The sequence below is a fragment of the Ursus arctos genome, unplaced genomic scaffold (genome assembly GCF_023065955.2).
Source record: "Ursus arctos isolate Adak ecotype North America unplaced genomic scaffold, UrsArc2.0 scaffold_9, whole genome shotgun sequence".
NCBI classification, from domain to species: Eukaryota; Metazoa; Chordata; class Mammalia; order Carnivora; family Ursidae; genus Ursus; species Ursus arctos.
In genome coordinates, this window is record NW_026623111.1 from 81461585 (window position 1) to 81489415 (window position 27831).

The 27831-nt window shown below is 36.7% G+C and overlaps 1 protein-coding gene and 1 long non-coding RNA gene across 13 annotated transcripts in view; one reads left to right on the forward strand and one right to left on the reverse strand.

Annotated features, from left to right (window-relative positions):
- Positions 1–943: 943 nt before the first annotated feature.
- The window catches only part of SLC9B2 (solute carrier family 9 member B2), a 59275-nt gene continuing 32387 nt past the window's right edge, over positions 944–27831 (reverse strand). For 10 of the 12 annotated variants that reach the window (XM_057309621.1, XM_048211942.2, XM_026509630.4 and 7 more), the window contains 5 exons: positions 25396–25502; positions 21916–22065; positions 11681–11789; positions 8815–8951; positions 944–6536 (listed from right to left, as the gene is read on the reverse strand). In XM_057309621.1, the coding sequence (XP_057165604.1) occupies positions 6315–6536; positions 8815–8951; positions 11681–11789; positions 21916–22065; positions 25396–25502 (725 nt within the window). In that variant the 3' untranslated portion in view covers positions 944–6314. The remainder of the gene's footprint in view (positions 6537–8814; positions 8952–11680; positions 11790–21915; positions 22066–25395; positions 25503–27831) is intronic. The other 2 variants (XM_048211944.2, XM_057309622.1) reach the window with 1 other exon arrangement.
- Positions 6464–17070, forward strand: LOC130543219 (uncharacterized). Its single transcript, XR_008958387.1, has 3 exons — positions 6464–6552; positions 14668–14794; positions 16908–17070. It is a non-coding gene; the product is annotated as an uncharacterized LOC130543219 (long non-coding RNA).

Consider the following 27831-nt stretch of genomic DNA (forward strand, 5'->3'; position numbering starts at 1 on the left):
TGTTATTGGATTAAGTCCAAACTTTTTATAAAGACAAACTGCCCTTTTCTAACTTCGCTCCTGATACTCCAAACAACTGCAACTCCTGCACACGTTATATCCCTATGTGTTTTTGCCTATGTGTTTTTTTTTAAGTTTTTATTTATTTATTTATTTATTCATTTATTTATTTATTTATTTATTTATTTTAAGAAAGAGAGAGTGTACGCCCAGGCGTGGGGGGTGCGGGGGTGGCGTTGGGGCAGAGGGAGAAGGAGAGAGAATCCCAGGCAGGCTCCAGGCCCAGCCCAGAGCCCTAGGAGGGACTCCATCCTATGACCCTGAGATCATGACCTCAGCAGAAATCAAGAGTAGGGCGTTCAACGGACTCAGCTACCAGGTGCCCCTAAGGTATTCTATCAAGAGTGTTCTCTTTCCCCTTTTCTTAGTTATCCTTTAAAATCTGACTTAAATTACAACTCTTTCTTGGGTGATCAAATAAAAAAATTCTCCTTCATCTTTAGCATTGTGGAGACATCTCAGCAAGGATTGAAAGTTATTTTCTCCCTTTTTTTAGGAGAGTAGACAAGATTTTTTGTGATTATAGGGTTAGGGAAATGCTTGTTCTCCTGGCAGGCAAGGAGAAAGCAGGGTCTTGGTGGCAGTATGCATGGTAGAGCTGGGAAGGTAGGTTTTTGAGAGGAGTCTGACAGCCTCCAAGACGCTGCTCTGTGCTCCAGATGCAATGAACTACTGGAAAGTTTAGTGCTTTCGGGTCCAGCCAAGGAGGACAGAGGACACACCAACAAGTGGGGTTTTGGAATTCTCATCAGAACAGAGGGCTCAAGCAAGATTTAATTTGGGTTCAGCAACTAAAACCTGTGTTACTTGCTCCTAAAATGGCACAAAACAATTCCCACTGGGTACAAAGAACTACATAAATTATTAATCTAGAAATATGTTCTGAAACATTTCAAAAATAATGTCCATTTATTTAAAGATAACATAAAAATTTAATAATGCTTTAAAAACCATCTAAAAAACATCGATTCCTTTTTTTTCTTTTTCTTTTTTTTTTAAAGATTTTATTTATTTGACAGAGAGACAACCAGCGAGAGAGGGAACACAAGCAGGGGCAGTGGGAGAGGAAGAAACAGGCTTCCCACGGAGGAGCCTGATGCAGGGCTCGATCCCAGAACACCGGGATCACACCCTGAGCCAAAGGCAGACGGTTAACGACTGAGCCACCCAGGCGCCCCCATTGATTCCTTTTCTTGTAAAAACTCAATAGTAACTTAAAAATAATTAAGTTGATTACATTTGCAACCATGTCATTGAAAGGAAAACACTTTTGAGGAACAAGGAGAACCTTATTAATGACAGCATTTTTCACTAAGTTTGACATGAAAATAGCTTAAAAATATTTTCTATATAAATGGTTCTGTACATTGGGAAGCAATAAATTGAAAGGTGCTCAAGTAATGAAAATAGAAACGTGGTCAATGATCTACTTGGTACAATTTAACTGCCAATTTTCGTTTCCAGTCTTACCTGTCACTAATTCTCTTTATCAACCTTAAGTGCCAATTATTTACTATATTCCGGGTTTTACTATTTCAAACTTTTCTAATATGCCCACCCTTGACCCATTTGTTTTCTTCCTCACCTTACTCTCTAATATTAATACATCAATTCAAACTGAAGGTCCAACTGAAGTTTTTCCTCCTTTAAGAAATGTTCCTCATTTAGAACACTTTTGAATTATTCATTTGGATTACAGCTATTTGTACATATCTTATTTCCTTGTAAGATTCTTGAAGGCAAGTATCATGTCTTATTCATATTTGTATTCTCCACAGTGTCAGTTTCCCACTAGAATTGAAGTTCCATTAAGCAGAGCCCTTGAACATCTTGGTCATTGCTGTATTCCTTAGTATTTAGCATAATGCCTCACATAGCAGCATACTAAAAGTGCATTTTGAGTGAGTGGATTTTGAATGAGTCGATTTTAAAACAAGCTCCATGAAGGTAAGGATTTGTCTGTTTTATTCATTGTAAGATGAATATTTGAATATTACCGAGTGAATGAATATTTGGAAGGCTCACTATTCATTATATACAACAAAAGTTCTTCAGTCTGTATATCTTCACAGAAATCAAAGTATTTATGTTGCCTTTCACCTAATTCAGTGGATGATGTGTCTTTCTGAAAATAAGACATCCTCTAGAACTGCAGGAGTAAAATGTAAAAGAATCAAAATAAAATGGATGTTTACATTAAGAGTAGTTTCAGTTTTGTTCCTTGTACTTTTCTGTGTTCTAAATTTTTTTTTAAAGATTTATTTATTTGACAGAGATAGAGACAGCCAGCGAGAGAGGGAACACAAGCAGGGGGAGTGGGAGAGGAAGAAGCAGGCTCATAGCGGAGGAGCCTGATGTGGGGCTCGATCCCATAACGCCAGGATCACGCCCTGAGCTGAAGGCAGACGCTTAACCGCTGTGCCACCCAGGCACCCCTGTGTTCTAAATTTTCTGCAATGAAAATGTCTTATTTTGCAATCAGGAAAAAATAATACTATTTTTAAAGAGTGTTAAGGATGAGATCATTTGCAAAGTGTGGCTGAGGAAATTTTAAGGACACCCAAGTCCAATCAAGGTTATCTGGAGTTAATACCAGAGAGAAAAATATTGGAATGTGAAAATAATTTAGAGCTGAAACCTAATCAGCCTGCTTAAAAAAACCAAAAAACAAAAAAAAAAACCCCAAAACAAAAAACCTCTCAGAGGAGATATGGATGGCACTGACTCTAGGAGAAAAGAACATGGTAGAACAAGTACTTATAGTGATTATTTTAGCAGTGTCCTTGAAGTATGACACCCTCGTGGTGGACTGTTTTCCTCCAAATTCATACGCTGAAGCCCTAATCCCCAATGTGATGTTATGGGGAGATGGGGACTTTGGAGATAATTAGGATTAGATGAGGTCATGAGGGTGGGGTCCTCATGGTGGGATTAGTGTGCTTGTAAGAAAAGATGCAGAGAGCTTACATACTCCCCCTCCCCCACTCATCTCTTTCCCTACCATGTGCGGACACAGCAAGAAGGAGGCCATAAGCAAGCTAGGAAGAGAGCCCTCATCAGAACCTGATCATGCTAGCACCCTCATGTTGGACTTTCATCCTTCAGAACTATGAGAAAATAAATGTCTGTTGTTTAAGTCCCTCTGTCTCTGGTACTTTTCATAGCAGCCCAAGCAGGCTAGACAGAGCAAGGAGACTAAGCTCTGAACTGTTACGTGGCAAGTGGTTTTCTGTACTGGAAGAGGATCCCCTCAGTGATTCAGTCGATAAATATTTATTAAATGCCTACTGTGTTTCATGCCCTGTGCAAAGTACCGAGTATCCAAAGATGACCAAGACAAGGCTCTCATCCCTAAGGAGCTTATTTCATAGGAGACAAGCTTGTGGCTTCTAAGTGCTCTGACAGAAGTATGTGTGGGATACATACATCCCTTTTCCAGGGACTCAGCGGTTAGAGTAATTGTTTCTATCTGTGGTTGGGGTGGGGTAGCTTTGGTTGGCCTGAGTCAACATTCTGTATCAAGTTAACTCTGAGTTCACCAACCAACAGGACAGCTGTGACTCACAATGTGGTGATAAACCTGAGACTTCAACGGTGAGCTCTGCACAGGCCCATACCGGACAGTTACAGAGATTTAGATGGTGGCTGCCCACCGAGGAGAGGGAGGACAGAACTCGCTGCATGTTCTCCAAAATGGAACAGGCTATTGGCAGTGGCTGAATGGCCTCTTCCACCATTTCTACACTGTGAATTTCTACTTCTCATTCTTCTTTGGGGCCTTGACTATTTATAACAACATTCTCATTTACTTATACTAACTGTATTTTGTATAAGTTAACAAGCATTCGGAGCCTGTTACTCAGACAAAAACTACTGGAGAATGCGGGACCTAGTGCTAACTGCAGCACCCCTCTGGGTCACATGACTTTTGCTGTCTAAGTCCTAACCATTCCCCACATCCTAGCCAAGATCCTACTTTCTCTGGAAGTTGTGCTAAACTGCACCACCCCTGGATGAGGTGGGTGCTGCTGTTATGAGCCTCCTGGACTCCCATATTTCCTGCATCATAGCACTTATCATACTCTTTTGAAATCTCTTATTTAGTTGTCTCCTCCATCAGACAGTCATATCCTTAAGGACAGGAATAATAAAAGTTTTGATGATGTGCCCAGGTCATCAAAAGCTTCCACTGAGTATTTGTTGAATGAATCTGGTTTCAGAGCCTGTCAAAGGAGAGGATGAGATGAGCTTTGGGTTTATGTTGCTACCACAAAGGTGCACCTAACCAATTAAGTTCAGTTTGAAATATCTACCTGAATTTTGGTGTAAATTAATCCAATCCAAATACAGAGTATAAACTAGAAGAAAACACAGTCCACAGAGTAATCAAAGTCAGGCTGATGTAAAAATGAAGCTGTTATGGCTTCATATTATGTTAGCTTAATAAAAATTAAGCTGGTTTTGAACAGAGGTGAAAGTCATGGAGAAAGGGCCTGGAACAGTAGTCTAAGGACAAGAGAGGAAAGGATAGGCTTTATGCAGATCAGCTTGGTAGGATCAGATTATTTATAATCTATTCATTTAACACATATTTAATATCTACTTCAAGATTAGACTGAACTTTGGATTCTGGGCTAAAGAGTTTAGATGGGATATGACAAGTAAGTGATAAATGCTTCAGGTATACATACACCATGAGAAAAGCTGTGAACTATATTCAAACATGATTATTCTAGCAACTAGGCAAGAGTTGACCTAGAGTCAAGAAGAACTTAAAGGTGCTACACAAAAGCAGAGATGGTCTGTTGAATATGTGGGATAAAATGCGACATATATAGATAAGCCTTTCTTCTACTATCTTATCCGCAGGCATGCCGCAATGTCTGAAATGCTTGCTACAGAAATCACTCTTTCAGTTTAAGGTACTATCTTTAGAAAGCCTGTCAACATGCAAGATTATGCTACTAAGTGATGGTAGCACTCGATACAATAGTACCTCTGTCTCCCAAATCTGATCTTTCCTTCCTCCTATGAATCTCACTAAAGAAAGCTTAGTGGGAAGCAATACTATCAGACCTCCTCAGAGCTGGGTGTGGCCATCACAGTAGAATGTAAGAGGAGATATGCGGCCAAATTCCACATCACTTAGTCAAAAATAAATTGCTTGCCTTGGATTCACCTCCTTCACTTCTTCCTGAAGTCTAGAAAGGAGACATGGGAGAGATTCATCTTTAACCTATGTCTTAAGCTAGGGCTTAAGACACGTCAGAGCCTCCAGATAGAAGGACATGGGTCTCTGAGCAAACCCATGAACTGAGTAATCATGTCAGCATCAACCAGTCAGCCGGTTTCATGAAAGGGAAATAAATTTCTATTTTAAGTACTATATTTTTTGTTTCTTCATTATAGCAGTTTACCTTACTCTAATTAATATTACATTCATGAGGTTAGCATAGATTTGACAGTTAGCTATCTTTCACCTAGAGAAAAGGAAGAGTCTGAAAATGTGGGTCACAAGAAACAAATAAGAAAGGCCTGAATCTGGACATTCCTTAGGGGAAGGCAAACTCAGATGGGCTGCTAAAATGGGAGACTGTGTTGCCATCTGGGAGGAAGGAGAGGTCTTTTGACATTAGATAGGTGCAAGAGGAAGAACCAATGAAGACACTTCACATACTTGAAAATTGTGGCGGGACCAATCGGTTACAATAATTCACAGAAAGGTAGCAAGAGAGGTATAAATGGAGAAGAGGCAGACTGGCACAGAAAGTGGGGGTAGAAACTGATGAGGGATTGCATTATGGTATTTAAAAATAAAAAAGAAAAGAGGAGCCCAAAACATTTCAAGGCATGAGTGGTCAGGTGACTATGAATCATGAAACTATGACAGTAATAGTAAGTTAGAACAAGTTGTTGGCTAGTAGAACAGGATACTGAACTTGATCTTTTCCATGTTAAATTGTGGTAAGTACATTTTACCAAACAATTTCAGATACATGATGAAGAGGTATTTGAAAAAAAAAAAAGGTCAAGAGATTAGGTTGGAGATGTAGAATATTACCACCCACATGGAAAGAATAATGGCTAAAAATGCTCTTTAAAGAAATAACCACACTTTTGGTTCTATTACATTTAAAGTTTGAACACTACATATCTCAATATGCATCTAGGTAACATAGCTTCTGCTAGTTGGTAAAAGAAGTTTCTGGCAGCGGCTTTCTAATCATTATAATCAGTATTGTCTCTTTTCACCTCTAAACTTGTACAGAGGTCTCTTCCTGAACTTCTTCACCCTTATTTTGATGTTCAGCTTTCTGGAGAAGCCTGGGACCCAGCAAACCAATGAGTAGACTTCCAATTGGGGCTGTGATGATGATGGACAAAAATGCCACTGTCAACACATCCATTCCGTATTCTTCTAACTGTTTCTCTCCATGAGATCTTGCTGTGTCCAAAGCCACAGATCCTATGGCAGCCTACAAAAGTTTAAAGGTAACAATGGAAACATATGACAAGTGCATAGAGAAAAGGTGAATTAGTTCATCATTTGTAAAAACAAATTGCTTGTTCTTTTACTCAGCTAAAAAAGCTCCATAAATCTTCTTTCAAAGTATACTGCAATGAGTTTTGGTTGTCTGAAAACTCTCCCTGCCTGGGGAAAGAATAATAATTCATATGTGCCTATTTGCATAAGGTAGGGCTACAAAAATATCAGTAAAATATATCTCAAAGCACAAGGCAAATTCAGAGTCACGATATTAATTAATTAGAACATGATCCCATATACTAAAGTCCCCCTGAGTAAGGATGAAAGTTACTGGTTATCTCATTCTTTTATCTTTAGTAATTTCAAAGTCAGAAAAAACAAGATGAAAAAATGCAGTGATATTGGAAGATGGTGGAGTTTTAAATGAAAAAAAAAAACATAGGAATATGTACTGCTTTTAAAGCTGAACTAATTGTTAAACATCATGAAACTTGGAAATTCGAGGCACCTTCAAAACTTGAAGTTAATCTTATTAAGTATTTGGTTAATTTTTGCCTCAGGAGTTGGTAAAATACTTTATTTAAGATTTATCTTTTGGAAAGTTTCATGAAAATTTTTGTTTTCTTTTACAGGCAAAATGCAACATTAATGCACATGGGAAAATAGTTAAACAATCTGGTTACTCCCTTATTCCACAGAACACAACAACATTAGCCTCCAGGACAATGAAACAGAAGAGAAAATATCAGTGTGCATGAGACACATGGCAGAGACTACTGATTGCCCACAAATATCTGCATATACTCTTCTATTATAGAACTCTTGAGTTTCAGCTGGTCACATTACTGCACAAATAGAGAGTTTTGCAGCCTTCTTTACAACTAAATGAACATACATTATTCAACATATTCTTGATAATGTTTCCTTATTTTAAATTGGCTTTGATAGCAGGAGAGTGCCATCTTTCAAATTTTAATGTTTAGGAACACATCCTTCATACCAAAGTTACTAGAGTGATTATTTTGCTATTTACCCACTAAAGTTACCAGAGGTAGTGAGGAAACTGAAGACATTCCGAGGGAGAAACTATTCTACTTATTGTACTACATCTCATATTCTTATCATTATGTCTTAGACTTCTTTGAAAGTCTGATGGAAATAAAATTTCTCTGGAATAATGTCGAAGCCCACAGCCACACAAAATCTGGCATATAGTTATACAGCATACATATCCCCCAAAGCTTCCTAAATTTAGAACATCTAATTTTGGGGGTGCCTGGGTGGCTTAGTTGGTTAAGAATCCAATTCTTGATTTTGGCTCAGATCATGATCTCAGGGTCGTGAGATTGAGCGCCAAGTAAGATTCCCTCTTCCCCTGCCCCACTTGCATGCACTCTCTCTCTCAAATAAATAAATCTAAAAAAAAAAAAAAAAAAAAAAGAACATCTGAAACAAATATGTCCATGTTTAAACAATTGCAAAATAATCAGAGACAGTTTAACCTTGTTTGCTATAATTAGTTTTAAAATAAATAAATAATCAGAAATATATTACATTTGCAACAAATAATAATCTATACAGTTCTAATTTAATCAGTAATTAAATTCTACCAAATACATGGTTAATACTTTCAAGCACCTTATCTGTTCATGCCTTATTCATTACAGTGCACAATTTCTGGGTCATGTGATTGATACATTTGACAGAAGGTTCAGCTAGTTTACAAAATTTACCAGCAACCAATAATTTAGGAAATCAGTAAAGCATTTTGTCAGTTGTTTTTCAATAATTTTTCTCCTTTATACATAAAGACTGTGGTCGAGCATAACTGATCATCAATCATATTGACACTGAAGTACTTCCAAATACTAAGATGGGCCATGCTATTTCTTTTTCACTCTCTTCTTGGAAGATATTGAAATGAAAAGAGTTAACAACTATCTCTCTGGGTGATTTAGAGGGCTCTGACTGATAAAAATTCAAACTCTTTCTTCTTGTGACTACTGCTTTGTAGTTAGTGTAGGGATTTACTGGATTTTTAGTTAAATAAAGCTGGTGATCTAGATAAATTTAAATGAGCTATCATATTTAGGAAATCAATATACCCAAAACAAAACTTTTAAAGAATAGATTAGTATAAACCCTTTTCATAAATCAAACTTCGATTACATTTTTTCACCAAATTTGAATAAGCTATCTTATATAAAATTTCATGGTGTCATATAGAAATAGGAGTTAAAATGCTAAGCCAACCTATCCATCATTACCTGGACTGTGGCCTTTGGAAGCCAGGCAAAAGAAATAAATATCTTTTCCTTGATGTTAAAACCAGCAAAACACACCATCAGAAATGTAGTCAAAATTCTTATCAATACTGCAATGCCCAGGATGGCAACACAAAGGCCTGTAAGAAATACTTAATTTTTAGACATAATAAAGCACTTGGGGAGCAACTGAGTCTCATGTTTATTGATTCAAAATACTATCAACTGCAATTATCTAAATATATTAAAAAATTAAGAAAACAAGAATGGTTAGGCATAATTTATCAAAACATCAATAACAAGGATCAAACCATTTGTTTAAAAGAAGGTATTTTTCCTAGATTAAACCAAGAATTAATTAAACATATTTGATATCTATTATAAAGGAGATATGAATGTTCTCTTATGTTTTATAGCAAGAATCAAACTTTCTTCCATATGTTTATTCAACATAATTATTAAATGATAAGTATGCATGACAGGATTTGGACTAGGTACTGGGTGTACAAAAATGTATAATGTGCAGACTTTGCCTCTATGAACTTCAAAGTCAGAGGGAAACAGAAACATTAACACTGAATTAATATACTATAAGGTAAGTGCAGTATAAACATACTGGTAAGAGGTCATAGAAGAGGAAAAAGTTAATATTTTCATCAAAATGATTGAGAATTGTTTACAGAGTATAAACCAAAGGTGGTATTAAAAATATTTACTAGCCAGTATGGAAGCAAATCAGCCAATCAGAACAGAGCTGGCTGGTCACTGACCAATCAGAATACATTGGTAGTCTATACCTGTTTCACCATATTGGTGTATACACTGACTGCCCATTAGCTCGGGTTGACATGTACAGCTACTTCATTCCATCCTTTAGAATCTTTTGCCGATAAAGATCAGTTCACCTTGATTTGTACAATAGGGAGTGTGACTAGGGTACTGAACCTGAGAAAGGCACAGCTAAAGTGACTGCTATGTAATAGGGTGATTTTCTAAAAAGTAACATTTGTTAAGTGTTTACTGTGCACAAGCTTTAAGTGCATTCGTTATCTAATCCTTACAATCCGTGGGGTAATTTTCCTTATTTTACAGTTGAAAAAAATGAAGTTTAAAAAGGATAAATGACTTTCTCAAGTTTAAAACTCTAGTAAAACACCAGTTAGACATCACCAGAGGATTTACTGTGAGTCTGCAATATGGCTTCTTTACAGAAAGCTGTTGTGGCTTTTTATTGAAGGGTATTGCTCCCAGATTGGTAGGTTTTCAAAAGTACTTGTTTCCTGAAGTACAAGAAACAAAAGAGATGATACCATTCCCAGGAGGGAGCATTGAAGGTTTGGGGAGAAGAAGATTTAGAAGTTTTGAACATATCGAGTTTGAAGTTTTGTGAGGTTTACAAGTGGTGATGTCCAATCAGCAATTAGATACATTGATTTAGAGATAAAATTTTAGAATTATGTAGTTTATAATCAAAGCTACTGAATGTAGATGAGCTCAGAAAACTGACATTGAGTGAGAAGCGTAGACGTCTTTGGAAGCACTTTGATGAAGAGCAGCATTTAAGACGCACGTAGTTTCTAAGTGAGGACTCAGAGTGCACTGAAAAATATGAAGTTTCAGAATTCAACGTACAATGTGTTTTAAAGAGGTCAGTAGCATCAAAGGCTGCTGAGTGATCAAGTAAAAAAAAAAAAAGACTGTTAAGTATTCAGTGTCTTTAGCAATATAATCTTGGTGAGAGCAGGGTCGGTTGTGTGGTGATGGGCAGAAGCTGGGCTGAAATGTATTGAAGAGAGTGAGAGTGGAAATGGAAAAGGGAGATATAATTACCTCTTTGGAAAAGTTCAAAAAGGGGAGTAAAGACGAAGTGTGGTAGGTGAGGGGCAAGTTAAGTGGAAAAAGGAGATTTTATATATATAAATTGTGGTAAAATACACATAACAAAATTTACCATCTTAACCATTTTTAAGTGTGCAGTTGAGTACCATTAAGTTGAACACTCACATTTTTGTGCAACTAATCTCCAGGATTTTTTCCTCTTGCAAAAATGACCCATTAAACCACACTTCACTTCCCCTCCCCAAGTCCCTGGCAACCACCATTCTACTTTCTGTTTCTATGATTTGACTACCTGGATACCTCATATAGGTGGAATCACACAGTATTTGTCTTTTGGTGACAAATGTCCTCCAGGTTCATCCACGTTGTAGCATGTATTGGAATGGAAAGACATTATTTTAAGACAGGAGAGATTAGAATTTATTTAAATTCTGAAGAGGAGAAAACTGTGACACAGATATCTGAAGATACATAAGAACAGGGGAAGAATCTATGTGTGAGGTCCAGAAGGAGACAGCGGGAGATGGGATTCCCAGTAAAGATGGAGGAATATGAAATGAGTGGAATGGAAGAAATAACCAGTATATGTGCACAAATAAATGTTTAAGTGCAGTGTTATGAAATCAAAAGTTTTAGCTTTTGAACGTATGAATAAATAAATGAATGAATGAATGAACAAACGAACATTTATGTTCCATGGGTGTATATTATAGAACTGACGAGTTATCTTTACAATTCTGGCCCTTGATCAGAACAAGTCTAATTGAACATTTTTGTCCTTGGAAAAAAAATTTAAGACCTGCATCTTCTGGATAGTAGTTAGCAGTGTTACTTTTCTTCACAAGGAATAATCTTAAAGGTATAAAATTTATGTCTGAGATTGACAAATATTATTTTCTGGCCAACTACTCTAAGAGACTTAGATTATTATTAACTTTTTATATAATTGTGACAATAACTATACCTACTAAAGGTATTTCACTGAATAGAAAAGTTGATTTTAGCAAGTGTACTACTCTGAAATTCTTACCTACAGTTTCTGGTCTGAGAGATGCAATAGATACTTCTGCTCCAATCAGTCCAAAGAGAAGGGGCTGAAAGATGTACCAGGCACCTGCAATAATTTTTTCAACCTCCGCCTAAAAGAAACACACACACACACCCCACACACAGATTTTTATTATATGAAGTTACAAGTACTAAGAATTTTACTAATTTGAAATTTGAGTCAATTTGACTTTATTAGTCAATTAGGCTTTATTTCTCTGACATCTATAAATATGAGGTTAGCTAAAATAGAACAAAAAATTACATAAAGATATTTCTAACACAGTTATTATATGAGGTGCTTTAGAGTTGGTTTGCAAATAGATGTTAATCATAAAGAATCTAATAAAATAATCTTAGGAGGACTTCTACTTCTGAATATATGATATATGTGTGTATATATGTAATACTTAGTATTATCTTATAGTTTAAAATTTTATGTTAATTTTTGTTTAGCAGTATCACTCAGAGATCTTATAATAGTAGTAAATATATCTAGATATACATCTAATTATTGCTATATAGTCATCTGTGGTATGGAATTATCTGTTTATTCAATCATTTCTTTATTGATGGCCCTTTAAGTTGTTTCCAATTTTATCTTTATAAAAAACAGTTTAAGATGACCTCAAATCATGCACAAAAATATAATTCAGGTATAGTAAAGTGCTGTGCTTATTAATTTATTACCCCTTGGCTCCAAATCCACATTTCATTGTTGCTCATCAGAAAATGAACCTGAGCCCTTTAAATATTTCTTCTTTGCTACCTGGCATCACTTGAAATTTTGTCAGTAGAGGGTGCTGAAGAGGTATTACAAGGAAGATGCTCTTCCTGATTTCCTGGACTCCCCCCAGCAGGATCTTATAGCACCCTTGGGTTTTTTTAGTACACGGGTGGCTTCTACAGTGCTGGGCTCCTATAGTGCATGGCAGCCAGCAGCACCCAGTGGCCAGCAGCTGCCCCTAGCTTACTGCAAAGGAGTTTCATAGCCAACTCCCTTGGGCAAAATACCTCCTCATGGACCCTAGAGGGTGAATTTCCTGCAAATGTGAAGTACAGATTTCCAGCAAATTGTCCAAACAGGGCACCATGGGTGTCTTCTCTACCATCCAGTGAACAAAGGTTCTCTACCAAGATCTGGATTCTGAGGCTTGAGGGTGGGAGTAGGTGGGGTGGAGTGGGGTGATATAAGCGGATGGCTCAGTCTCAGCCCTAGTTGTTTACAGCTGCTATTCCTATATTCGTCAGGGGTCTTCTACCTCTCAGAAGCCAATCCCTTGTTATCTGATCCCCTGGTATGGTTAATAATAAGCTTTCCCTCCTTCAATTACTATGTGATTTCCCTTTCCTGATAAGATCCTAACTGATATAAGTACTAACTTTATAACACATTTAGCAAAAAACGTAGAAAAAGATGGATACAATTGACTATAGCAAAAATAGAACATTGTGTGGCAAAAGAAACCATAATCAAACAAAGAACAGCAAGATGACAAACCAGGAGAAAATATCTGCACTGTGTATAACAGAATAAGGAGCAATATCCAAGCAATAAGAAAAAGACAGAACCTAATAGAAAAATGGTAAATGCATACATACAAGTAATTGACAACAGAAGAAACACAAATGGCCAAAAAATATGAGATGCTAAAATTCAGTAATCAGTGAAACACAAATTAAAGTGATATGCCACATTTGCGGGTGCACCATATTAGAAAAATACTAAAAAGTTTATAATGTCAAGTATCTGCGATGTAAGGAAAACTCTCACTAATTGGTAGAACAAATTGATAGTGCTTTTTTTAGAGGGTAACTTAGCAGTGCATGTATTACACTTTTAGACACCATTACAGTATGTAAAAATTTATACTGAACAGATTTTTCCAATCAACTAATAAGAATCTATATTTTTGGACAACACTTTTGCCCTTATAATTACACATCTTTGAGGATCTGGTTTTCCATATCTATTTTCAGCAATTTAACAAAGGAGGATTATATTTTGTCTCTGTTTTCTGTATTTACTTTTATTAACTCTGGTATGTTTATTAGAGTAAAGGTTCTGTTTCTTCTTGGCTTAAAAATGTTGAAAGGCAGAGTGCATATGTGAGGGGGTTGTTCTATTCCTATATCATGCAAAGAGTTACGTTTTCATATCATAAGGAATCAGATAATGACTTGGGTTCAAATTCTGCCATCTGCTAAATGCAAGCCACTTATCTCTCAACATCTTATTTTTTTCTTATCTGTAAAATGAGAGGTGTATATTAAATAACATCCAAGATCCTTTATCATTTAGTGACAATGACTCGTACTACCAAAACTGGGGTCCAGTGACCACCTTTCCATATATCTTCAAATTCTTTTTAATTTAGTTTTTTAGAGTTTACCATAGGTAAGCTCAGACTTTAGTTGGTATCCACAATAGCGAAGAACACAAATTGACCCTATTAATCTTAGATTACTAAGCCTTTATGACTAATTAGTTAAGGGATGGCCTCAAAAATATTTCACATACTCAGAACTCCAATGAAAGCAGATGGCTTAAAAAGTTTTCCCTATCAAATTGTTTTTATTTCTAAACTGTAGACAAAGGCCACCGTTTGTTTTATGATTGTAACACTTTAGTTGAATATCAGACATGGGCATATATACTATAAAACTTAAAAATGGGAGAAGAGTCAAAATGTATCTTCTTAATGCTTTTTCATAACTTCAAAAGTAAAATGAAATGCTTATAAAGAAAATGGAGTCATTGAATAGGCTAAGTGTAAAACAGACCAGGGGAATAAAGATGATGTTGTCCACACTGAATGTTAAGGCTACTTTACACATCCGTTTGCACTAGTAGTAAGAATCTTCAAAAACATAAATCACTTTCAAGGATAGACAAAAGGAGAAAATTAGCAGGAACTGAGGTTCCATCATGACTTCAATATCTATTGAAACTGATACTTCCCTTCTCAGAGAGAAGAGCATTACAAGAGTCAGAAGATTCAAAATATGTCAGAAAAACCATCCCACAACTACAAAGGTCATCAGAAGCAGCACTGGATTTGAAAATGGGGAAAAAAATGACAGAGGCTTTCAAAAAGTGAGTGTATTTGAGGTAAATGTGAAAAAAGATGTTCCTAGTTCTTTCACTGGGTTGTGGGATTACATTGACCTACATAATCCGCTGGGCTGCAGACAATCCTGGCAAAATTATGACAACTGCAGATGAACAGACATTGTGTTTTGGTTTATAACAATCTTTTCTTTATAACCCATATTACAGTTTTAGGAAGAGTAATGTGACTGGAGCTCATCAAAGTTTCCCTTTCCCTGATTTGTCTTTCTGTGCCCATAGCCGATGAGCACTCGCCATAGGCATTAGTCTCCCCCTTGATTTCCCTGTTGCTAAAAGTACTCTTTTATGCCCTACCCCAAATGCTATGGCTCCTTTTCATTATTTATTTTTTTATCCTAACATTTATGAATTTAGAGACTTAATTTAAGTTGCAAAGTGTAGCAATATGTTTTTAATACACTGGGTACGTGTTATTCAAATATGTGTCAAAATACAAAAATGTGCCTTGCACAATAACGCTACAGTTGTATTACAGAGTAGTACACTCTGGAGTCAGGTAAACCTGAGCTTAAATCCCAGTGCCACTTTCTAATTTTGTGACCTTGGATATGTTATTTATGCCTTTCTGATTTATAGTCTGTATAACATGGAAATGGAAATACTTTTTAAATTTTGTGTGTGTGTTTGAAATAAATGAAATAATCCACTTAGTGCCTGCCATAGAACCATACAGACTGGCAATAAAAATTTATTAAAAAATGGGCAGAAGACATGAACAGACATTTTTCTAAAGAAGACATTCAGATGGCCAACAGACACATGAGAAGACGCTCAATGTCACTCAGCATCAGGAAAATACAAATCAAAACTACAATGAGATATCACCTCACACCTGTCAGAACGGCTAAAATTAACAATACAACAGGTGTTGGCAAGGATGTGGAGAAAGGGGAATCCTCTTGCATTGTTGGTGGGAATGCAAACTGGTGCAGCCACTCTGGAGAACAGTTTGAAGGTTCCTCAAAATGTTAAAAATAGAACTACCCTATGACCCAGTAATTGTACTGCTGAATGTTTACCTAAAGGATACAAAAATACTGATTTGAAGGGGCACATGCACCCCAACGTTTATAGCAGCATTATCTAGAATAGCCAAAATTATGGAAGCAGCCCAGATGTCCATTGACTGATGAATGGAAAAGAAGAGGTGGTATATATAAATACAATGGAATATTGCTCAGTTATCAGAAAGAATGGAATCTTGCCATTTGCAATGACCTGGATGGAGCTAGGGGTATCATGCTGAGCTAGATAGAGAAAATAACACATGATTTCACTCATGTGTGGAATTTAAGAAACAAAACACATGAACAAAAGGGAAAATAAAAAGAGAGAGGCAAACCAAGAAACAGACTGTTAACTATAAAGGACAAACTAATAGTTAGTAGACAGAAGAGGGTTTGGGGGATGCTGATGAGGATTAAGAACTGTACTTGTGATGAGCACCAGGTGATATATGGAAGTGCTGAATCACTATATTGTATACCTGAAACTAATATTATGCTGTATGTTAACTAACTGGAATTTAAATAAAATCTTTAAAAATCTAATTACTAGGGGCGCCTGGGTGGCACAGCAGTTAAGCGTCTGCCTTCGGCTCAGGGCGTGATCCCGGCGTTATGGGATTGAGCCCCACGTCAGGCTCCTCCGCTATGAGCCTGCTTCTTCCTCTCCCACTCCCCCTGCTTGTGTTCCCTCTCTCGCTGGCTGTCTCCATCTCTGTCAAATAAATAAATAAAAAATCTTTAAAAAAAAATTAAAATTTCTAATTACCAAATTAAGATTAGATAAAGAAAGATGAAAAAAAGCTATTATTTCCCTTCTCTCTTTTTACCCATTACAGTATAAAATAATGAGTTGATTGTGATTTTTGAGGATTGTAAAAGAGGTAATAACAGAAAAACATTTACCCATAAAGTTCAATTTGAAAAAGCTTACTAATAAGCATTTTTGAGTTTTTTCTGTTGAATAAATGAGAGGAAATAAACTAAAATATTTAGTTTACAGAGCTGTTGGTTTTAGGTGGAGGAATTGCAAATGATTTCTTTCCTTTTTTTTTTTTTTTTTTTCCAAGTAGGCTCCACACCCAGCATGGAGCCCAATGTGGGGTTTGAACTCACCATCCCAAGATCAAGACCCGAGCTAAGATCAAGAGTCAGATGCTCAACCTACTGAACCACCCAGGCTCCCCTCTATCCTTTCCTTCCAGACTTTTTCCCCTTCAAAGTTTAAAAATGATCGTATATCACCTTCATACTCAAAAATAAAATTAGTTTTATTTTACAACTTCCTATCTTTGATAATTTACTCTTCTCATGCTAAAAAAGGTTACCATTAAGAAGTGAATGGACAATTTGCAAAATGCCAATGCCAGGCAAACTTCCCATGTGTTGGACAAGGGGTCACAACTTGAATGTAGCCGCATCCTTCACTAAGGTGAAACGGTGAACTTGGTGTTGGGGCAGACAATAGATCAGAGTGCTTCAAAGAGCAGGGCACAGTTGTCAGCAGCCCAGGAGAGGACCGAAGACAGATAGCAGTGAGTCCACAGAAGGAAGCGAAGGAGGCAGCACAGCCCTTAAGTCCAGAGCTGAGATTAGACAGAAGACTGACCAGAGATAGGTGATAACTCTGCTTCAGCCCCCAAGTAAAGCAAAGCCATAGAAACACAAATATTTTGATAAAAGCAAATGCCTATCTCCCTCGGTCTGCTCTTCCTGCCGCTCCCCCTGCTTGCGCTCTCTCTGTCTCTCTCTGACCGATAAATAAATAATAATTAAGAATCTTCAAAAAAAAAAAAAAAAAGCAAATGCTTACAAGAGAAGAGGGCTGATAAGAGTACCCAATTTATATAGGACGTTTGTTGACTCTATAGCTCTGCTCTTGTCAAATGTTAGGTTATCTGAAATCAAAAAGTAGAATTGAATCATATAGGTGTGGCTAGGAAAGAAAAAGTAGACCTGAAATAAACCTTATAGGCAAACCTCTTGCAAGGCAGCAAACCCAGGTGTACATCTAATGCAAGGAGCAGGTTTCAGAGGGACTTTCTCCTTTCCTTCGAAGCCCAATCCTTCTACACTCACTTTGCCATGGCCTCAATACCCTTCTCTAGACAATGCTCCAGGCAGCCCCCACCATCCCCCTCTCCTCTGAAGCAAGATGATTCAGTTATACTTGTCCTAATTTCCATAATCTATACCAAGAAATAAATAATCTTAATAATCTTGAAAATCAGTAAGAAAAAAACCAAAATAGTCTTTTAAAAATGGACACAAACTTTTGAAAAAACTGGTTAGTAAGCATAGGAAAAGACGATTAGCTTCCCTCATAAGGAAATGCAAATCTGATCAATAGTGAGATACATTTTTCACCTATCAGGTTAGCAAAATATCTGATTTTTAATGATTTCTTCAGAAAAACAGATCCCCGGGAGATAGGAGGAAGATGGTGGTGGAGTAGGAAATCTTAGTTTTGTCTGGTCCCAGGACTTCAGCTAGATAGCTCTCAAATCATCCTGAACACCTGTGAACTCAGAGATCTAAGAAAAGAATTGCTGGAACTCTACAAATAGAAAAGTGACCACTTTCTGCAAGGTAGGAGATGCAGAGAAGTGAATCAGAGGTGATATATCAGAAGATAAACTCCAGGAGGAGGGACCTTCCCAAGGTGGCTACAGGAAAATGATACAGCACGGAGCAGAAACCAGAACTTTTAGAAGCGTGTTGCGGTGAGGGATGTCCCCACCTAAAAGGTGCTCAGGTGGTGAAGTGGGGTGGAATTCTAGGTGGGACAGTCTCAGGATCTCTAGGGTCACAGAAAGAACCACGACCAAGTATGATTTATTCCTGGGCTGCAAGGGTGGTTCAAAGTCCACAAATCAATCAATGTGATATACTACATTAATAAAAGAAAGGACAAGAACCATATGATCCAATCCATAGATCCAGAAAAAAGCATTTGACAAAGTACAGCATTCTTTCTTGATTAAAACTCTCCACAGTGCGGGCGCCTGGGTGGCGCAGTCGTTAAGCGTCTGCCTTCTGCTCATGGCGTGATCCCGGTGTTCTGGGATCGAGCCCCACATCAGGCTCCTCCGCTATGAGCCTGCTTCTTCCTCTTCCACTCCCCCTACTTGTGTTCCCTCTCTCACTGGCTGTCTCTCTGTCAAATAAATAAATAAAATCTTTAAAAAAAAAATCTCCACAGTGTAGGGATAGAGGGAACATACCTCAATATCATAAAAGTCAACTGTGAAAAGCCCACAGCAAATATCATGCTCAAAGGGGAAAAACTGAGAACTTTTCCTCTAAGGTCAGGAACACGTCAGGGATGTCCACTATCACCACTGTTGTTCAACATAGTACTAGAAGTTCTAGCCTCAGCAATCAGACAACAAAAAGAAATAAGAGGTATCCAAATTGGCAAAGAAGAAGTCAAACTCTCAGTCTTTGCAGATGACATGATACTCTATGCAGAAAACACAAAAGACTCCACCCCCAAATAGCTAGAACTCTTATAGGAATTAGGGAAAGTGGCTGGATATGAGATCATTGCACAGAAATCAGAAAGAGAAATTAAGGAGTCGATCCCATTTACAATTGCACCCCAAACCATAAGATACCTAGGAATAAACCTAACCAAAGAAGCAAAGGATCTGTACTCTGAACACTACAGAACACTCACGAAAGAAATTGAGGAAGATACAAAGAAATGGAAAAACGTTCCATGCTCACGGATCGGAAGAACAACTATTGTTAAAATGTCTATGCTATCTAGCAATCTACATATTCAATGCAATCTCTATCAAAATACCATCAACTTTTTTTTCACAGAGCTGGAACAAATAATCCTAAAATTTTTGTGGAATCAGAAAAGACCCCAAACAGCCAAAGGAATGCTGAAAAAGAAAACCAAAACTGGTGGCATCACAATTCTGGACTTCAAGCTGTATTACAAAGCTGTAATCAAGACAGTATGGTACTGACACAAAAACAGACACATAGTCAGTCGAACAGAATCCAGAAATGGACCCTCAACTCTATGGTCAACTAATCTTCAACAAAGCAGGAAAGAATATACAATGGAAAAAAGACAGCCTCTTCAGCAAATAGTGTTGGGAAAATTGGACTGCCACATGCAGAAGATGAAACTGGACCATTTTCTTATACCATATACAAAAATAGACTCAAAATGGATGAAAGAGCTGAGACAAATCCATCAAAATCCTAGAGGAGAACACAGGCAGCTACCTCTGTGACCTCGGCCACAGCAACTTCTTGCTAGACATGTCTCCAAAGGCAAGGGAAACAAAGGCAAAAATGAACTATTGGGACTTCATCAAGATAAAAAGTTTTTGCACAGCAAAGAAACAGTCAACAAAACCAAAAGACAGCTGACAGAATGGGAGAAAATATTTGCAAATCACATATCAGATAAAGGGTTAGTATCCAAAATCTATAAAGAATTTATCAAACTCAACACCCAAAGAACAAATAATCCAATCAAGAAATGGGCAGAAGACATGAACAGACATTTCTCCACAGAAGACATACAAACAGCCAAGAGACACTTGAAAAAATGCACAATATCACTTGGCATCAGGGAAATACTAATCAAAACTACAATGAGATATCACACAGTGATCAGAATGGCTAAAATTAACAAATCAGGAAATGACAAATGTTGGTGAGGATGCAGAGAAAGGGGAGCCCTCTTACACTGTTGGTGGGAATGCAAGCTGGTACAGCCACTCTGGAGAACAGTATGGAGGTTCCTCAAAAAGTTGAAAATAGAACTACCCTACGACCCAGCAATTGCACTACTGGGTATTTACCCTAAGATAGAAATGTAGTGATAAGAAGGGACACCTACATCCCAATGTTTATAGCAGCAATGTCCACAATAGCCAAACTATGGAAAGAACTCAGATGTCCACTGACAGATAAATGGATAAAGAAGATGTAGTATATATACAAAATGGAATATTACACAGCCATCAAAAAGAATGAAATCTTGCCATCTACAATGACATCGATGGAAGTAGAGGGTATTACGCTAAGCAAACTAAGGCAATTAGAGAAAGAATATTATCATATGATCCCACTCATATGTGGAATTTAAGAAAGAAAACAGAAGATCATAGGGTAAGGGAGGGAAAATTAAAACAAGAAGAAATTGGAGAAGGAGACAAACCATAAGAGACTCTTAACCATAGGGAACAAACTGAGAGTTGCTGGAGGGGAGGAGGTGGGGGGATGGGGTAACTGGGTGATGGACAGTAAGCAGGGCATGTGATGTAATGAGCACTGGATATTATACAACACTGATGAATCACTGAACTCTACCTCTGAAATTAATAATATACTGTATGTTAATTAACTGAATTTAAATAAAAAAATTTAAAAAAAAAGAAAAACAGATCACCTTCATGTACTGTTGGTGAAAATATAAATTGGTGCAGTCTTTTAAAAGGGTAAACTGATACTATCAAAAGTATCAATGTGAAATATTCTTTAGTTGGGAATTGTATTTCTAGAAATTTATCATATAGATAAGCTCAAAGTATATTCTATTTTATTGATTTTTTCCCCATTTTCTCACTTCTGAAATTTGGATATCATATCATAATTTAATTGGCAGCATTGTATTTCGTTCTTGGTGGCATGTGAAATAATGATGCTTCTTAGACTTGATAATGTCTTAGAGTTTATAAAATATGGCATATATAGGATATTTTATTGAAATGGTTTTTGTCTTAGCAGAAAACCAGAAATAATCCAAATATTTGTTAGTAGGAAACTGGTTAAATACAGTACAGCATACAATGCAATACTCTGCAGCCCTTACAAAGAATAAGGAAGGCAGCGTGGAAATACGACCATGATATATCTTAAGACATCAAATTATAGATTGGCATATAAGGGGGAAGAGGATGCATGTGTATACACTTGGGCATATATTTACAAATACACAGAAATTAGCTTTTATGATTAAATTATTAATTTGATATTAAGAAAGTATCTGGAAAGAAAAAATTTATCTGATCAGAAAGAACTTAAATGAGAAGAACTTAGAATGAAATTCACCTTTTCGCCGGCCCATCTCAAGCCTGCAAGGAAGGACATGACCAATGTGCACAGACCTCCTGACCCAGGGAAACCAAAATACACGCTGCTGAACACAGCTAGCACGGACAGCCCCAAAACAAGGAATGCTCTCTTCCACACGAGTTTGTCCTTGAGGAGAGAAAAAAGGTTGATTAGATCAATTATTTCATGTAACTGAGTTTTTAATGACTGATTTTTCTATATTCAGAACTCTGTGGGACATAAAAATGTCTGTCTGTGCCCATAAATACACACCGTAACATTTACTTTCTTTTACTTAATAAAAGTAGAGTCAGCACATGTACAGATGCCGGTTCCTCTTTCAGGAACTCTAGTTACCTTCTTCTGCAGTTATCAAAGCAGAATTTCACAAACTGACTTTCATAGCAGCAGAAAAAAGTGCACGGGCTTTGGAGCCAGACAGACCAGAATTAGAATTCCAGGTCTTTTACACTGCCAGCGTGTGGAATGCTCCCATTCCTTAGCTTCTTGAGGCTTTGTTTTCTCCTCCCCGAAAGTTATGTTACAGGGTTTTTGTGAAGGTTAAAGATGTGATATCTCTATTACTTTTAGTCTCTTGACTCTTTAATGTGATGCTTTCTATAGATTTCTATAGACTATAGATTGAGAGTAGTTTTTTGTTGTTTTTAAAGTCTAAGAAATGTGCACCCCTCTCACTTTACTTTTCCCTCATCAGCCTTTTAAACTTCTTAATCACTTTTTTTAAAATTTAAAATTATTTTTGATTTTTTTGATTATAGCTGACACACAATGTTACATTAGTTTCAGGTGTACAACACAGTGATTCACTTCTCTATACGTTAGCCTATGCTTCTGACCAGTGTAGCTACCAGCTGTCACTGTACAATGTTATTACAGCATCACTGACTATATTCCCAGTGCTGTGCCTTTTATTCCCATGACTTATTCCATAACTGAGGGCATGTACCTCTTATTCCTCTTCACCCATTTTGCCCATGCCCCCTCCCCCTCTCCTCTGGCAACCATCATTTTGTTCTCTGTATTTATAGTTCTGATTTTGCTTTTTGTTTATTTATTCATTGGTTTTGTTTTTAGATTCCGCATGTGAGTGAAATCATATGCTATTTGTCTTTCTCAGTCTGACTTATTTCACTTAGCATAGTACCTTCTAGATCCATCCATGTTGTTGCAAATGGCAAGACCTTATCCTTTTTCATGGCCGCTCAGTATTCCATTGTATATATGCCACACCTTCCTTATCCATTTATCTATCAGTGCACACTTACATTGCCTCCATATCTTGGCTATTGTAAATAATGCTGTAGTAAGCATAGGGGTGCATAGTCTTTTCAAATTAATGTTTTCTTTGAGTAAATACCTAGTAGTGGAATTACTGGGTCATTAATTTTTTGAGGAACCTCTATACTCCATAAATACTGCACCAATTTACATTCCCACTATCAGTGCACAAGTGTTCCTTTTTCTCTACATCCTCGCCAACACTTGTTATTTCTCACCTTTTTTATTCTAGCCATTCTGACCGGTGTAAGGTAATGTTTCACTGTGGTTTTCATTTGCATTTCCCTGATGATAAGTAATAATGAGATCTTTTCATGTGTCTATTGTCCATGTGTATGTCTTCTTTGGAAAATATCTATTCAGGTACTCTGCCTGTTTTAAATTGGATTATTTGTTTTTTTTGGTGTTGAGTTGTATAAGTTTTTTATATATTTTGGATATTAAGCCCTATTGGATATATCATTTGCAAATATCTTCACTCATTCAGTAGGTTGTCTTTCAGTTTTGTTGATGGTTTTCTTCATTGTGCAAAAGCTTTTTATTTTGATACAGTTCCAATAGCTTATTTTTGCATTTGTTTCCCTTGCCTTAGGAAACATATGTAGAAAAATGTTGTCATGGTCTAAGCTTCTTGATCACTTTAGAAGTGCTTGCAGGTCTTTAGCTGTGCTTGATTTGGTGGCATGCAGGCTCTGGTGGTGGATTACCAGAGTTCATTCCCAGCTCTGCTGCTTTCCAGCTATGTGAACTTGTTCAACTTCTCCCTAAATTTCAATTTCCTCATCAGTAAAAAGATCATATTAATGGTACTCGCTTCATGAGTCTTATGCGGTTTACAGTAGATTGCATGGATTTATATGATTACACTAGATCAGTGCTTTCCAAAAGAACATTCAGTGATGATGGACATTTCTCTATATGCACCACTGAAATGTTCTCTATCTGCTACAGCCACAGGTAGCTAGCTAGTGGCTGCCATATTGAACGGAGTGGCACTTTACTGTACTTACCACATCATTTTATATAGAGTAAGCAACAAAATGTAAGTCATTGTTTTTCTTTTTATTTTGTTGTATAATTAGAAAATGCCATAGTTTTATACATTCATAAAATCTTTTACAATTTTAGCTGGAGTTCTTCCAAGCACAGTAAAAATTCAAATCAACATACCTTCTAATAATGGAAATATTAATTTTCTTCAAGTTCTACTTTAGTTAAGTTTCTAATTCCATTGAAAATGCCCTGAAATCTCAAAATAATGCCAGTTCTTATAGAAAAAAAAAAAAAAGATTTTCATATGTTTATCTATCCCAAGAGACTTAGGAGAGTAAAAAAAACAAAATAAAAAAAACTCTGTGAATATTAAGAAATCATTGTGTATAATAAAGAACTCTGATCTCCTTGGTAAGAAATATTGGATGATATTATAATGAGATGTTAAGGTATGTATTTGATAGTATTAGAATCTAGGGTATGCTGATACTAAAAAAAAGGGACTCAAAAGCCATTTTATATCTTGATAACCTGAACATTATAAATAATAGTAAAATAAAAAATAAAACAATAGAAAAGGCTTACATATTTGGAATTGATGTTATTTATTTTTAGTGAAATTTAAAGTTTACAAAATATAAACTAGAGAAAAAAATTCTACAGTTGTATTTAAATCTTAAACAGTTGACCCTTAACAACACAGGTTTGAGCTGCATGGGTTCACTTACATGCAAATTTTTTTGATAAATACAGTACTGTAAATGTATTTTCCTTATGATTTTCTTAATAACATTTTCTTTTCTCTAGCTTACTTTATTGTAAGAAAACAGTGTATAACACATACAACATGCAAAATATGTGTTAATCAACTATTTACGTTATCAGAAAGGCTTTCAGTCAACCGTGGGCTATTAGTAGTTGAGTTTTTGGAGAGTCAAAAGTTATACACGGATTTTTGACCATGTAGCGCGTCTGTGCCCCTAATCCCTACATTGTTCAAGGGCCAACTGTATACCTAGGCCTCTTCATAAATCTCATGGATAGCACTGATATGGCAATAAGCAGTTTTAGAGTGAAGAGCCATTTCTAAATTATGTTCTTCACATTGGCTTTCAGGGGACTGTTCCAGAATGTTTTTCTAATTACATTTTAAAGAATGACTTTCCCATAGATTATTTCTTTTACCTGGTCACTGCTTGGAAAGTACTGAATAAAAAATCCAAGAAGAGATCCAACTGCCACACCAATTACCACTTCTAAGACTCCTCTGAGAACATTAAGAACCGTGGAGCCTTAAAAACATATAAAAAGAAAAACTTCAGACAGAACTCTAAATCCATAAATACTTAGACTTCACTTTAGTAATCAATATAAAACATCTAATTACATAGAAGGAAAAGTATACAGATATTTCCTGCTCTCCACATTCTTAAATATATGTGACTTAAAATGTCTTATAAAATGGGCCTATAAGAAAGCTATGCATACTATTGTAGATAAATTTCAAGACAGGCATAAACTACGATTTGTGTACTTTTTTGTTCATTTACTTCAATAAAAGTTTACTTAAAGGGCCTAAGAAATTATGAAAGATAAAATTCATGAATCAGTTAATTTGTTCTACTATACAAGAGGCAAAGGCTGGGTGAGAAGACAGATCTAGTTTTCAAATTGCCATTTAAGAGCCTGATTTTTTTACTAATAATGTATATTGATTTTAGTAGCTCTGATATGTATAGAATACAGTAACTTAAAAATCTGGCAATTAAAATCAAGAATCTTTTTTTTTTTAAAGATTGATTGATTGATTAGCAATTTCTACACTCAACGTAGGGCTCGAACTCACAACCCCAAGATCAGCAGTCACATGCTCTTCCAGCTAAGCCAGTCAGGAGCCCCAAAATCTTTTCTTACTACAATGAGTGTAGGGGACTTATTCTTTCTCAAAAGTTATTTCTTTTTTTTCTTTTTAAAGATTTTATTTATTTGAGATAGAAAGAGAGAGCATAAGCACGAGCAGGGGGTAGGGGGAGAGGGAGAAGCAGGCTCTCTGTTGAGCAGGGAGCCCAATGACGCAGGGGCTCCATCCCAGGACCCTGAGATCATGACCTGAGCCAAAGGCAGATGCTTAACCGACTGAGCCACTCAGGCGTCCCTCAAAAGTTACTTCTAAAAGTAAATCTGAAAACAAATTATGTTTGAAATTGCCCCCAGAAGAGTCTTTGTTTCATAGCTTCTTTAAATATCATAATATAACTCATTGATAATAATATAATAATAGTAAGGGACTTTAACCCCCCACTTACATCAATGGACAGATCATCAAAGCAGAAAATCGACAAGGAAGCAATGACTTTGAATGACACGCTGGATTGGATAGACTAAACAGATATATTCAGAACATCTCATTCTAAAGCAGCAGAATACAGTCTTTTCAAGTGCACATGGGACATCCTCCAGGTCACAAATCAGACCTCAAAAAGTACAAAAAGACTAAGATAATACCATGCATATTTTCTGACCACAACACTGCGAAACTTGAAGTCAACCACAAGAAAAAATTTGGAAAAACCACAAATACATGGAGGGTAAAGAACATCCTAGTAGGGACACCTGGGTGGCTCAGTCGGTTAAGTGTCTGACTCTTGATTTCAGCTCAGGTGATGATCTCAGGGTTGTGAAACTGAGCCCTGTTTTGGCTCCACGCTCAGCATGTAGTCTGCTTGAGATTCTGTATCTCCCTCTCCCTTTGCCCCTCCCCCCTGCTCACTCTCTAAATAAATAAACAAATAAATAAATAAATAAATTTTTTTTAAGATTTTATTTATTTATTCGACAGAGATAGAGACAGCCAGCAAGAGAGGGAACACAAGCAGGGGAGAGGAAGAAGCAGGCTCGTAGCGGAGGAGCCTGATGTGGGGCTCGATCCCATAACGCCGGGATCACGCCCTGAGCCGAAGGCAGACGCTTAACCACTGTGCTACCCAGGCGCCCCTATAAATAAAATATTTTTAAAAAATCCTACTAAGGAGTGAATGGGTCAACCAGGAAATTAAAGAAAAAAATTAAAAAAAATACATGGGAACAAATGGTAATGAAAACACAACACTCCTGGGGCACCTGAGTGGCTCAGTCGTTAAGCGTCTGCCTTTGGCTCAGGGCGTGATCCTGGAGTCCTGGGATCTAGTCCCACATCAGGCTCCTCCGCTGGGAGCCTGCTTCTTCCTCTCCCACTCCCCCTGCCTGTGTTCCCTCTCTTGCTGGTTGTCTCTCTGTCAAATAAATAAAATCTTTAACAAAAAAACAAAACAACAAAAACAACAACAACAAAAACACAACACTCCAAAACCTTGAGGATGCAGCAAAAACATTCATTAAGAGGGGAGTATATTGTAGTACAGGTCTACCTAGAGAAGCAAGAAAAATCTGAAATACACAACCTAATCTTTCACCTAAAGGAGCTAGAAAAAGAACGACAAATGAAGCCTAAAGCCAGAAGAAGGGAAATAATATAGATTAAAGCAGAAATAAATGATATAGAAACAAACAAACAAACAAAAAACCTGGCTCAATGAAAGCAGGAGCTGGTTTTTTGAAAAAATTAATAAAACTGATAAACTC